The 15,331-nt window shown below is 37.0% G+C and overlaps 1 protein-coding gene across 1 annotated transcript; it reads left to right on the top strand.

Annotated features, from left to right (window-relative positions):
* Positions 1 to 6,504: 6,504 nt before the first annotated feature.
* On the top strand, positions 6,505 to 9,127 carry npy2r (neuropeptide Y receptor Y2; the record flags this gene model as incomplete). Its single annotated transcript, XM_079338207.1, has 2 exons — positions 6,505 to 6,642; positions 7,990 to 9,127. The coding sequence occupies exons 1-2, from the start codon at positions 6,611 to 6,613 to the stop codon at positions 9,125 to 9,127; spliced, it is 1,170 nt and encodes a 389-aa protein (XP_079194333.1). The 5' UTR covers positions 6,505 to 6,610.
* Positions 9,128 to 15,331: the final 6,204 nt, after the last annotated feature.

Below are 15,331 nucleotides of genomic sequence, written 5' to 3'. Positions count from 1 at the left end.
TTGAAAGAGAGAATTTTAGAGTGCTTTTTGTGACTTTATCAGAAAACTGTACTTATATTCTGCTCAGGCAAATGTTTGGCTAGGACAAAGTGCAATATGTGTCTCCCAAACAAAAAACAGAATCACTTTGAAATATCATAGTGATGGATGTCATGTTTGTTTGTCAGTCCATTAAACCTTTATTTCTACCTGCTTCTGTCTGTGTTTTATTTCTTATAAAATGATGAGCTTTTACACTTAATATCACATTCATCCAGTCACACCACATACACACTAATGGCTGAAGCTGCATTGGGTGTTGTGCACGTCCATCCTTAAAAGGCTAGCTCAGAAGCACTGATTTAGCTCAGTTGGAAGGGCAGACATCCCATGTGCATGGGTTACAGTCATCATCAAACTGGTCACAGGCTCCTCTCCCTGTACTGGCACTATTTAATGTATTTACATATCAATCTTCAGCTACGCTCAGCTTGTTTAGTTCACACATAATAGATTATGTTCATAGGTTACAATTTTAAATTAAGTCTACTTTTATTCATTTTAGCTGCATCAGCTACACTCTTTTTTAATTGAGCATCCTATGCTTGCATCCCCTATTGTAGTCATCATCATCATCATCATCATCATCATGTGCCCATCATGAAAGGGCAAAGAAGCGTGTGCTTAAATGTGGACTCTAATAAATAAAAAAATATCATATTAATAGTTCTATTAATCTTGCTACTTAACAAGCTGTAGCTCACAGTCGTTGGTTCTTTAACAGGTTTCAGGGGTTCAGGGTTCTTAGTCAGCCTACCTTAAAAACTAGTGCTTCATTAACATACGGACACTAAACCTTCAATGCAGAGGGAGCAAAGGAGGGAGAGTCAGAGAACGAGAGTGAGATGGCACAGAATGAACTTTGCTCATAACATGGCTTTAAACTATTAACATGGTGAACCATAGACACATTAAATAACAATGGACGAAGCCTGTGTGATGTCATTTATTGGTTAACGAAGGGAGCTTTGGAAGGCTGTGGAAGCCATAACTTTCAGTTAAACTAACCACAGGCTGAGAGCTGGTCTGAGGCGGATCTTCAGCCTACTGATGAACTGCTACAACACAACCACATGCAGTTAGATTCGCCATGCCCGTAAATATGCATAACTCGTGTCCTTTATACAGTCAAAATGGGTAAGTAATGAAAACATCCTCCCTATAGAGTGTGCTGAAAAAGACAATGTTGTTTTCTGTACCAGGCTAATGTGTTCATTTCTGCTGTCAAACCAGGCATTTCTATACGGGTTGTATATGGCCACTTGAGAATGGTTCAACCTTAAGTTACCTTGAGAACCTGTGTTTTTTTTTTGCACTTTTACATTTTTCAACATATGAGGTTGCCTCATGGTCTCATTAAAGAACAAACAGGTTTGCTTTTGCTGTTCAAATAGCTTACTGGAGCCATAGCAACTGACAGTGACTGTAAATCTCACTACAACAACTTAGTGTTCAACAACATGTTTCGTGCATTAGTTGAAAGTGAAACACACATTCAGTTTACCAAAAACATAACCATGTTCACTGAATGTGTTTAAGCACAACACTGTGCCAAACATTTCTGTTCCATTCACACGCTGCTGGCTGCACAGAGAGAGCACTTTGGGCTTCATTAAGCGTCTTGTACAATACTGTAGGCTGCACCTTCACATGTGACTTAGAAGCTGGGAACTGAATCTCCCTCCTTTCAGCTGAGATATGACTGACTTTACTTGGCCTACTAATCCACAGTCACTAGATATAGAAGAAAATGATATTCAAATTGGAATTGGAAAAAAGGAATGGGAACCTATGCAGGATTGAAAAAAGCTTCCTGATATGAGTGAAATGTTTGTCCTTGTGTTTTTAAGTCATTGTAAGGATAGTAACATGAAAATCATGGCAAGTCGAGGCAACATTCCCAACTTTTATTTATTTTGAGCATTTCTCCTTCAAAATAAACATAATAGTCTTGCTTTTAGATTACCGGGATAATGGAGTCTGAATAATGAGCAAGAGGTGATACTAAAATAAGCCATTCATTTCTTGATTCATAATTATTTCAAGACTCTGAGGGTAAGAGTTGTAGTCTGAGTTCTGTTAAAAGGGATAACATTCAAATGGTTTCATTAACCATGACACCCAATGCTTAGCGAGGAACATTTTCTACAACAAATCTTTATTATTTATTACTTCACAATCTCTCTGTGGCTATAGAGCAAACACGTTCATGTTGTTTTTAATGAAACAGATTTTAGATTGAACTAAACATCTATGTTTTTCCATATCTTTTAACTATAGAATATGAGATAAAGAATAAAAACACAATTTCTTAGTCTGATCTCTTGTTTGCATAGGCAGTAAAACATAAAAAAAAGGTTTAACCATTTGAAAGATTGTGAGGGTTTAGCCTCTTGAAAAGGTGTTTCTAGACAGAAGTCAGGCACATTGCATTGTTGAATTTAGCTTCTGGATGACCAATTAAAGATTATCTTATCTTTTTAAAAATAAAAAAATGGCAGACCAGCACAAAAGTTTTGCTCTAGGCTGAGTGTGGAGTTGATAGTTGGAGAAAACAGGGGAGGGTATTTTCTTTTACTACAATCCAACTTGTTATGTCACAAGTTAAGAAAATCTGAAAAGGAGCAATTTTCTCTGTGATATAAGACTTATGCAGACCATAAACAAAGGACTGGATGGATTTATTTCAGATTTTGTGGGTCAGTAGACACTGGTGTTACCCAAATAAACATTTAAAAACACTGTGAAAGTGGACGTCAAAAAGTCACTATGGGCAATCTGTGGAATAGATTTTTGCTTTGAACCTGAGTAACAAAAGTAAAATCTAATGTTAATGAAGAGTAATTACCTTGACATTACACTTAAGCATGAATCCTGCAGAGAAACACTATGTATTGATTTAAGGGAGGCTGATGTAATGGGCTGAAACCCACTAGATCTATTAAGTTGAGGGCAGGGGCAAAGTCCCTGCTGAGATTGAAGAGTAACTGAGTTTGTCACCTCTGAAATAGATGCCGTTTAGTTTTTGGCCTGAATTCAACCTCAACAATTGGATTTTTATCTACTCACCCATGGGTTTCCTTTTTTTGAGCCATAAATAAATACATCAAACATGGATCACATAGCCAATGCTGGAAACAACTTTTCTATTCTAGTGAGAGAAGGGTTTTGAAAGAATCTGAAGAACCAACAAACAAGTCAGTCTCTAGGACAAACAAGGACTTGCTTCAAGCATCAACACAGTTTCAATGTCAACACTCATATGTGTCAATACAGAACAGAGAACAGCACTATACTGTTAATTCATGTGATTTGCTTTCATCATGTTTGAATTCAGAGATCAGTGCTAATTCTATATTTCTTCACACTCAATATTTTATCCAACCAAACAGCCTTAGGGGATGTGTGAGACCAGGCGTTCCAGCAGGGAAATGTTTCCCACGATCTCAAAAACGCTGGTGCTAAATGTAATTGCTTCTATATAGCAATGGTCTTTATGTTCCAAACTGCAGCCAAAACAGTTCAACACAAAGTTAAATGTTGTTAGCTTGGACTTGCTTTGGTTCTATCCCATAATACCCATCTCATGTGCAACATCTATGAATGCTAAACATCCCACTTTCTTGTCAGTGTAAAATACATCAGAGTGGCAGTATTACTGGGGGTACTGTCTTTTCACATATCTCATTTAATGCTCATATAACACAAGAGCCATACAAGAATAAAATAAGAAATGAACATGAGTAAAATAAGATGGTGAAAGTAGTTGTGAGATTGTATGAGTACTTGTGAATAGTAAGTAGCCAGAGGAGCTGCCAGTCAACTCAGTCGCTTTGTTGAGAAACCAGTCAAAGAGCTAGCAGGGAAGCTATAGGTTTAACACTGTTGCAGAATTTGTGCTACGTAACTGAGCTAATTTTAAGAACTGGCCTAAAAAACAATGCTGGGTTGACTGTAAATAAAGAAAAAATTGTCAGGGCTTCACTTTTCTGTCAAGACTTAGATCAACAACAAAAAATACTACGTAAAATCATCTTTCTTTGTTGTTGTTCTACTTTTACCAAATTGATTAAAAATGTTCCCAAAATAATTATAACACTGCAAAACAAGGTCGCCTTATAGATAAATAAAAACAACACAATAAAACATGAACACATTCAACTACATAAAAACAAAACAACAACAACAGTGAGGAATGTGTGTGTCTCTTTGCTATGAGTAAAGAGGGCTCAGCAGCAGCAGCTGTAACCATTTTGAAAACTGAACAGAGAAGTCCACTAACAGACGGAGAGACTGGCTGTAAGAAAACAAAGTAGTAATACTACTCTAAATGGATTATAGCTATGCACATTGGGGGTGCTGAATGCATTTGAAAAGGAGGGTCAATGTGCTTCTTTGAATACAAATGTGCAGCAGTTGGTTTCGAAGTTGTCTCATGATCATGTAATTTAGATTCATAAAAGAGCCTGGTGTCTCTGGTTATACCAACAGAGATTGAAGTAAACACACCTGATGAAACAGCCTTTGTTTTGTTTTGTTTTGTTTTGTTTCATGTCTTTTCTTTACCGCTCATTCCTGCTATATCTTGTCTGTAGTTATGAACATAAAGGAGAAAAGATACAGCCGTCTGTGCTGCAAACCATGCTTAGCTTTTTTGTAGCTGTAGGATTTAAATTTTGAAAGCAGTGATCTAAGGAGACACACTTTGTAGAAAAGACACTTTTTGCTTAATTAGACAAAACTCATCTAAATTGTACGAGCTAAGTGTATGTTTAAGCTAATAATGATTTGATAAAAGTTTTTTTCCCGTATCGCTTCACATTTAAACTGACATTTGTTCTTTTGGTTAAGACATTGGGCTTGCTCATAAAGAACTAAATTTTAATAATTTGACATGGGGGTAGCTATATCTTTATTAATGTTGTGTTGCGCAGAATGATAAAAGTGCTGTGGTCCTCTGTCGACACTGTATGCATGCCATAACAATGCCTGCTGACATTCAAGTATGCTTCAGTCACTTCAGATATCTCTAGAGCCTGTTAGTTTATAAATCAATAAATCAATCTGTTACTGTGCTGTGCTGATATGTTTTTTTATCAGTTTGCAGCATGTTGCTGAATAGATCAGTGAGTGAGTCATCCTTATTAACGGAACAATATTTTCCACACATTGTAAATGAATGAATAGAGAAAATAAATATGACGCATCAAGTAAACAAAGAAAACGATGAGATACATAATTGAGAAGAAGACTGGAGAATAAAAAAAAATACTGACAGACTCAACCTCTGCTAAACATTGTGTTTTCTGGTTTTCTTCACTTCGCCATCTGTGTAATTGCCTTTTTTAAGGATGCTACTGGACAGTAACTCAATTTCCAACGGCCACATGGTGTCTTGGAACAGTGATAATCAAATTATGAGCCTAATTACCTGAGCCAGAGGCTCAATAGTTTGAAACCGGTCAGCTGCATTGTACTACACTCTAAACAGTAAACTCCATTTCTTCTAATTCAAAAAGAACAACAATGTACATTGGTTGTGGAGTAAAATGAATTAAGCTTAAAGATTTTTAGCACCTCTGAAAAGTGTAAGTGTAACATATAAATGGTTAAATATCATCTGTTCAAAAATGATGCTGTTGTCTCCATCATGGCAACGGTTTATAGTGGCCTCATACTGGTCACGGTGCCTCTCATTAAAAAGGGTACACTCTAAGGGAAGAGGATACTCTAAATTGTGTCTGTGTTGGATGTGGTGTCCTGCCTCGAGCACTCTGTGAGCCTGCAAAGGACATTTGATACAAAAATGTTGTTCCTATCACATTATTTGACTTAAAGCTGGAAAGAAGCAAACAAAAACATGTGTAAACTTACAACCTACCTATCTTACAAAATTGAGTCAGGTATGAAGGTCACCCTGTGTGATTATAGGGTGTATAATTAATACACTGATGTGAAGTTTATTGATCACAAACTTGAAAGGACATTTCTCAAAGATGTTTTCAAATTATATATACAAGTATCATAAATAAAGGTTTTAAGTGTATTGTGAACTACAGTACACTTTCTGCCCTTCTAGTTTGTACTTCTTTTATTTCTACTCTTTCTGGGCTAAGAAAATTAACCTCAAAACCCCGATCTTTCACACTAAACAGGGTCACATACAGTAAATATTTGAATGCAGAGACACTCTCAGCACAGCTCAAGGTCTAAATTTAACAACAAACCAGGGTCTCTTACATTGTAGTTCATGTAATCTTTTGCTTTAACGTCATGCATTATTATGAGTTTTGGAGGATGTTGCTAAGGGGAGAGAAAAAAAAAAAGATGTTTCCTCGCTGTCCCTCACCCCTCCTCATCTGTGAGTCTCGAGTCTCACAAGGCAGGTAGCCTAGTACGATCTCCGCTGCAGAAGCTCTGCAGTACGCACAGCCAATTGCTGCGCACAGCCAGATAGTTCGTGCTTGAGTTTAGTGTTTTATACTGCTTTGATTTTCTGTGGCAAACACTGAAGCAAAACGGAGCGAGGCGAAAAATTTTCGTAAACTTTAATGGAAACTACAACAGTCAGATGACTCTCAAAATCACACAGTCCAGCCACAGGTGAGTGGATTGTTTATCTCTTTTGATCTCAATTTGATCTGGACAATTCCAATATGGGAAATGAGCCCATTTGTTTCCTTTTCTTTTTTTTATTAAGTACTACAAGAGTAGAAATGTACGATTTTCAATCCAATAGTTAAGTAGTTTTTCTAATTATAACCGGGGTCCCCAAAGCAAAAAAACAACATTTTTCACGATAAAAACAAATAATTATACAGCAGGGGTTATTTTGAATGGATTTTAATTAGTTTATGCATCTGAGGTTCATGCTTTCAATAAAATAATGCACGAGTTCTCAAAGTGATAGTCTAAAGGATCCGCATTTTCTAACCTATAGGCTACAGTGAAAAAAAAGCTATTTTTACCGAAGTCATCCGATGTCACTGTCTTTTGGACTGACTGACAGTAGATACTCACAGATGTATGTATGTATGTATGTATGTATGTATGTATGTATGTTTTTTTTTTTTTAATTTGAGATACCTGCAGACAAGAGATTTCTCCGCATTTTCGATCATCAAGTCCGCTGCGAGAGTCTTGGCTACCTGTCGTTATATTTTGCACTCTTTAGGAGAAGTGTGCCTCCTTGATATTAAGCTCAATTGAAAATATAATCAGAAAGTTTTCGATATAGCAACATCACCCTAAAATACTCGGCTACATGTTTCTAAGACGTGCACCATGAATCATTCTTCCCTCTCTGTAATGCCGGTCATATAACGAAGGCATCAGTGCATTCTTACTTGAAGCAGGATTTATGATTTCATAACGCCAAATGTTAGTTAATATTAGAATGGTGTTCACAGTGCAATTATTTAATAGTTGTTTTAGTTTAATTATTTTTTTACATTTGGGCCTCTTAACACAGAAGTGATGTAAAAAAAAAAAAAAAAAAAAAAAAAACCTCACTTAGCCAACAGATAACTTTTATTGGTGCCCCAGGCACTCACTTTGAATGTTTATTGAATGAAACAAAACACGTCTCAAAACACAGAATTACAATTTTGGGCTTTTGCTTTTATTTGGGTAGGAAATCTACATATTGACAGGGAAATAAGGCTTTCGAAAATAGGGGATGCCATGCACCAAACAGCATCAGGATCAAGTATCCATACTACAACCAGTGTGATTATGACTGTAGGCTCTTCCGTGGAAGGAGGGCTGCTCTGAACTAAAGAGGGCTCTATATGCTGCAACTTCATTGCCACTTTTCAGAAATGATGCATTGAAATCAGTCATTTTAAGTCATAACAATCACAGAAAATACTAGAGAAACTGATTACTGACATTTTTGTTGTACCCGATCATGTTTGTCTGTTACTGAAACTGATGTCCATCTCTTCACAGACTAACTTATGGGGAAACATTAGCTATGGAAACATCAGATCAACTTAACACAAGTCAAGTTGAAGATTCACAGCTTCAACTTACATCTTCAAACTGCAGCTTGACTACAGACACTATAATAGATGAGAACTTACTGCAGCTGGATGACAGCACAAAGCTAATAGGAGTTCAAGTGATTCTCATCCTGGCTTACAGCACCATCATCCTGTTTGGAGTTATTGGAAACTCATTGGTGATATATGTTGTCTTCAAGTTTAAAAATCTGCGAACAGTTACAGATTTCTTTATCGTAAACTTAGCTGTTGCAGATCTGTTGGTGAACACATTATGTTTGCCTTTCACCCTAATCTACACGCTATACGGTGAATGGAAGTTCGGTCAGGTACTGTGCTTCATGCTGCCCTATGCTCAAGGTGTTGCAGTTCATGTTTCCACCATCACTTTAAACGTCATCGCCCTGGATCGCCACCGGAGCATAGTCTATCACATGGAGACCAAGATGTCCAAAGACATGTGTGCACTCGTAATCGCCATCACATGGGCTCTAAGTGCCCTTTTAGCTAGCCCACTTGCCATTTTCAGGGAGTATGGGACACTAGATCTCCCTCCAAACGAGTCTATCCAGGTGTGTACAGAGGACTGGCCCGGAAGCAGCATGAATGGAAGCATCTACAGCATATCCGCGCTACTAATTCAATATGGTTTACCTCTGTTGATCACTTCTGTTGCCTACATTAGCATCTGGAATAAACTGAAGAACCACATGGCCTGTGGGGGACGAAACACCCGAAACCAGCGCAGGAAGAAGACCACAAAGATGCTGCTGATGATGGTGGTAGTCTTTGCTGTCAGCTGGTTGCCATTCCATGCTTTTCAGTTGGCCGTTGACATTGACAGCACTTTGTCGTATATGAAGGACTTTAAGCTGCTTTTCACCGTGTTTCACATCATGGCTATGTGCTCCACGTTCGTAAACCCTATCCTGTATGGATGGATGAACAGAAACTACAGGACAGCCTTTTTGTCTGTGTTTCACTGTTACCAGCCTTTCAGTTTAAGGAAAAGACGATCTAAAGGCAGAGAGAGGCAAAAAGATGAAGATGGTGTTTACACAGACTGTAAATCAACTAATGTTTAAAATACACATGTAAAAGCAAGTTCATTGATTATCATTTTTATTATCATGATCCTCTTTGCATTTAGTTTTGTGAGGGAGCTCTGACCTCCTGAATCAAGCATTATTTATTTGGGCTTTTTTTAAAGACCTTCAACTTCGACTTACAATCTACATGATTAGGTCATAAAACACATTTAGAAACTATTAACTCCAACTTCATTCATACTTTTTCGTTCTTTTTTTTTATTAATTATTTTTTCTGCCTTTATTGGAGAGAGTGGATAGTAATGGAAATCGGGAGAGAGGGAGGGGATTGACATGCAGGAAGGGGCCTCAGGCCGGGGTTGAGCCCGGGTCTCCAGCGTGAGGACTATAGTCCAAAAACACCATTTGTGGCTACTCTACAAGGTACAAAAATGTTTGGCCTTCACAGATTGCATGGCTCTCCTACAATAGAGTTCCAATACGACTCTGTTTCCAATTAGTTTGAGTCAATACACAAGTCAAGGTCAAGGCCAAAATTTATATGATAAAGAAATCTTAACATTTTGATTAAGACTGTACACACACTGTGGGGTGACTGTGGCGCAGTTGTGAAGTCAGTGGTCACTTGTTTTTCATTCAAAAGGTTAATGGTTCAATCCCCAATCCACATGTCAAATGTCCTTGATGATACAATATAACAATGTAACATGTAACAATCAGCAGAATGTGTATGAAAATTATTAGTTAATACAAAGGGGTACATAACATAGTAGCATCTGCCATCAGTGTATAAAGGGGGTGTGAATGAATGAATTTGACTTTTGGGGTAGGGTTAAAGAGCTTTGAATGGGCGGTAGTAGAGAGCTGCACAAAGAGATGCATGCACGCATGTACGTAGATATTTTCTCATGGAGTGTTGCAATTTCTGGAAACTACTTTATATCTTCGTTCATACTGTAAACAAACAGACACATACGCCCTCAACTCCCTTTACCATTTTAATAACAACAACTATCAGGGAAAAGAATATGATTATTTCTGTACCAAACTGGTAAATTACTGCTGACAGATGTCACTGTAAATCAATATGAGATAACACATTTGTGTTGCAGTGTTTGTAAGCTTGATTGTATCACTGAAAGATAAGAATCCACTTTATGAGGTGTTTACATTCTGTGTCTTACAATTAAGTGTAATTATTTTCAATTTATTTCTGGAACACAGTTAACTCAAACACTGAATAAACATTGTAAGGAAAATTACCTGCGTACGTTTTCATTACCTGCAGTACACACAACAACAACTGTGTATAAATGGATGTGTTGTTCAATGTAAAAAAGGTATTATTATTATTATTCTTTGTAATAATAATCTTGAATCTGTGTATCCAGTTTTTGTTACTTCATAAATAAATAAATAAATGTGTTTTATAAATACAAATGGAAACATTTATTTTAAATATTCCTACAGAAATAGGTGAAGCCAATCATGTCCTTTGGTATACATAGTAGACAAGCGTACAGAAAGAACAGGCAGACTATGAAATCAGTACAACCCACATTATTCTATTATGAGCCCATCAACAAGTTCTGTGACTGTTAACCATTCATTATTATGTGAAAGCATGGCTGACATATTGACCTTATATTTTAAGCCCATCTGTACTTCAGCTGATTAAAACAGATTTAATAACCTTTGACAATGTATTAATGAAACTCCTTTGATTAGCATGGATGCCACAGTCAAAACTGCATTTGTTTTGACCACTCAACAGTTTATTAACCAGAGGAGGTATAGAAGACTGGTTAAACTCAGAAGGACAAAATCAACCAAAATATCCAGAAACTCCTGCATGTCATTTTTTTTAGTTTTTTCATTATTACTCGAAATTTACTATGTTCTGATTTGGTCGAGACAGCATGTTATTTTATACCGAATGAATGCAACAGAGGATACTAATAAACAGGAACTTGTTTTAAAAGAAAACTGGCGTTAAGCAGAGGGAGGAGAGAATCAGAATCAGCTTTATTGGCCAGGTTTAACACACAAGGAATTTTAACTTCAGAAGACTGTGCTCTGTCTGTACAATGTAAACATTAATTATTAACAATAAACTAAACAATATAAACAAGTAATTAAAGACTAATATGTACAAGACTAAATAAGAAAGTAGTGCAGTGGTAAGTAGTGCAAAAGGATGGTGAAGTAAACAAGAGGTGGTTATTTTTGCAGTATTTACATTATAGAGTATGCATAGATTATTATTTAAATTAAATCATATACATTCATGTACATTCACAGTGACAGTTTGGTTCCAGGGTTATTTCACAGCAGCAGGTCTGACACCCTTTGACTGTTTAGCATTCATCAGAGTGACCTGGGGGAATAAACTGTTCTTATGATGGGTTGCTTTGGTGTACAGCGATCTATAACACCTGATGGAGGGGAGGAGCTTGAACAGTTTGTGTCCAGGGTGTGAGGAGTCTGCCCCTTTCCTGACCCTGGACCTGCATAAGTCTTGGATGGGGTGGAAGGTCAACACCGATGATCTTTTCTGCACTCCTGATTGTCCGTTGCAGTCTGTGTCTATCCAGTTTGGTTGCAGATCCAAACCAGACTGATGGAGGTGCATTGAACAGACTGAATCGTGGAGGTGTAAAACATGATCTGCAGCTCCTGGGGCAGGTTGAACTTTCTGAGCTAAGGCAGGAAGTACATCCTCTGCTGTGCCTTCTTTCTGATTGTGTCTATGTGGGAGGTCCACTTAATGTCCTGCGAGAGGATTTAGGGGTCAAAGACAGTAAGGGCCACCGTTTGTGTCTCAAAAAATTACGTCAACTTCTTGGAAGGTACATTAGATATCATAAGCAAAGTCTGTAAGGAATATAAAATGAATTAATCTTGCAAACAAACTTATTGTAACCAGAAACAGAATTTTCTATACATAGTCTTCAAGATCTGACTAGACCTGCAAGCAGCTATAAAGGCCCAAGGCATTTCAGGGTTTGATGCGTGACAGTTTGATGCATTTCAGGGTTTGATGCTTGTCTGTGTTTGACGTCTGTGTTTGATGTCTGTGTTTGATGTCTGTGTTTGATGTCTGTGTTTGACGTCTGTGTTTGATGTCTGTGTTTGATGCATGTTTGTGTTTGATGCATGTCTGTGTTTGATGCATGTCTGTGTTTGATGCATGTTTGTGTTTGATGCATGTCTGTGTTTGATGCATGTCTGTGTTTGATACATGTCTGTGTTTGATGCATGTCTGTGTTTGACGTCTGTGTTTGATGTCTGTGTTTGATACATGTCTGTGTTTGATGCATGTCTGTGTTTGACGTCTGTGTTTGATACATGTCTGTGTTTGATGCATGTCTGTGTTTGATGCATGTCTGTGTTTGACGTCTGTGTCTGACGTCTGTGTTTGCGTGTTATGAAATTTTGTGATCATAACAGACATTTTCAAGTTACTTGGTTATTCTTGCACAAACCAAACTCACAAAATGTGATGTTATTTAAAAAGAAAAGGTGACATTACATTGGCTTGGCATGTGAATAAAATTTAAACCAGAATCCTTTTCAAACGTAGGCATGAGGTCATAAAAATAATTACAGATAAACAGGATGAACCTCTTCATGTTTCCTGTTTGATTCTTTAGAGAAAAGTCTCACATCAATACATTTGTGTCTGTAACTTGTAACAGTAATGACATTGACTTCCTTGTGAGTGAATCATCCGTCATTGTGCTTTGATTTTATTAAATAAAGTGAAGAGCTTATTTAAATCAATATTGTCCATTTGGAACATGAACTACAGCCAAAGTCTAACTTTTCTGAACCACAGAAGTCCAAACAAACACAGAGATTTTAAAAGCATCTTTCCTGCTGAATTATTCAAAACTAGCTCAATTGGCCTGCCTTACATGAGTTAATCATTGTGATGTAGCTGCCACTGATTATATCATTTATAGTAGAAATAAATGGTTTTCAAAGTTTTATTGGTTGCGATATACACAAGTTAAATGTATAGTTTGAACTGTGCAATCCCAGCTCACGGCTTAACAAATACAATTATAGCTGGAGCCTGCATAAACTCCCCTTCTGTTAGCAAGCAATCTGACATCAAAGAAGGCCTTATTTAAGGTGGAACAGGGTCGACATTCTGTTTATGAAAATAAAAAGAACAGAAACATTAAATGTAAATCATTTTGTCCCTTATATATGTTTGTGGTAGGTAAACATAAACATCTCTATATCAATTTCTGAAACATTACACATTAAGCTGTTAGAGAGCTATAATCAGCTCTAGGTTACATCATCACATAAAGTGCTGTCAAAAATAGAAGTAAACCTATATTAAAACATCTATTAATCATTGATGTTATCGAGCTGAGATGTCAAAACCAATGATTCATCACTATTAAATTAAAGAATCATTAAAATCATAATAAAACAGATGAATTAATCATTCTATAGTACTGTTAGCAGCACTTTAAGTCCAAGATAAAGTTCCATAAGAAATTGTATAATGTCATATTGTATGGGGTCTTAAGAAACACTTTTGACGTTTCATGAACATTGACTGTATAAAAGAATTGTTTTGAACTTTGCTCAGTAAAGATATTCAGATAAATCACAGGATAAATGCCTTATATCAATACTTGAAAGTTAGTCAGTGAACAAGTTATGCAACTTGTAATAGTGTCTCTAAACCCTTCCTGCATGCTGTAGTGTAGAAGGGAAGTGTAACATGAGTCTTGAAGAATTAGTCATTTGTGTTGCACAATTATTCTACCATTGTTTTAATTTGACATTTATTGGGGTGTTTGTTCTGTTGTGTGAGTTACAGCATCACATGGATGCAGCTATTTGATTGTTTGCATTATGGCTTCAGTAGGAAACCGAAACTGGCATTCTCATTAGCCAGATGAGAGGAGTTCCTCCCCCTAACCGCCTTGTCTTTTGTTTGCAGTGAGCTGCTAATTACCAGTATCTGCTTTTACAGTGATTACACCGGTGCTCAGGTTTAGAAGAGCCTTTCCTGTTGACCAGGTTCTCACTGATTTACTTTGTGTGTACGTGAGGAGCAAAGGGACAGAGACATTAGCTCTGCGTCTCCATTTTTAGTTTAGGCTTTCATGGTGTATTCAGCACCAAATCAATAATGGCTTCTTTAACTGCCCTACATAATTGAGTGGCTAGTGCAGCCACAAAGTGTACCCTAAGGAAGAGGATACTTTCTAATCAAGTCAAATGAACAATAGCTTTCAAAAATAATTGAATTTCTCCTTGTCAGCTGACGGTATCTATTCTGGCTTTTATAAGAGAAAGCACTAAGCTCACTCAATATCATGTTGCTTTCCATCCATATGATTTAATACTTGATTTATGGCATTGTGTCAGTTTGATTAATATTGATTGACCCCCCAATTAATTGTATTCCTATTGTGGACTAATTAAGTGGAGTCTATAGAGAAACTCACTGTGACAGCAATTGCAATATGAATATTTAAAGCAACATTACGTCAATTACATTACCAGACTCTGTGCAAATATGACTCTGCTAGCGTATTCAGCATGACTCAGCCAGTATCTTGAGCAAAGCTGTTTGCCTTTCAAGTAGACAGGCATAGCATGTGTATATATTTATTCTACTGTTGCCAGGATATCTTTAGTCCGTGGCTAAATGAAGTGGGTTATTCATCATATAAGTTGAGGCAAGGTTGTAAGGTGCCTACTTGAAGATCTACAATAAATGAGACAACTTTGTGTCATAACATTATTTTATTTACTCATTTGTATGCTAACCAGAGACATGACTTGTTGACTTTCTGCACCTTTTTAAGCTACTAAACGAGACAATAATTACACCAACAACGATACAGGTTCTGAGGTTCACGCAGTCATATGAAATGTTGTCTTTACATTATCAGCTCAAAAAATTGAAAAGTACAACGTAGCCACTTACTGTAAAATCCCCTGACTTTGTCAGCTCCATGGTTTTTCCAGTGTTTCTGCGACTTTCAGAGGCTTTTATTTCCCACTGAGAAGACCAGTGTATTTTCAGACCATCCAGATCCAAGCATCCCAAAAATTAATGTAATCTAGGATGATTTATGTTTAACTTTCTGTTAGTTCACTCTGCTAACAAGGACACTGCCATCTTGTATTGGTCTGTCTACTAATCAGAGGCTGTATCTGCGATCAGCTGATGTAAGGGCTGATGAGAAGCCAGTGCAGCCTAAA

Source organism: Symphodus melops, assembly GCF_947650265.1.
Source record: "Symphodus melops genome assembly, chromosome: 2".
Classification (NCBI taxonomy): domain Eukaryota; kingdom Metazoa; phylum Chordata; class Actinopteri; order Labriformes; family Labridae; genus Symphodus; species Symphodus melops.
Note: the sequence above shows the minus strand (reverse complement) of the source record. Positions and strands in the feature narration are given on the sequence as shown.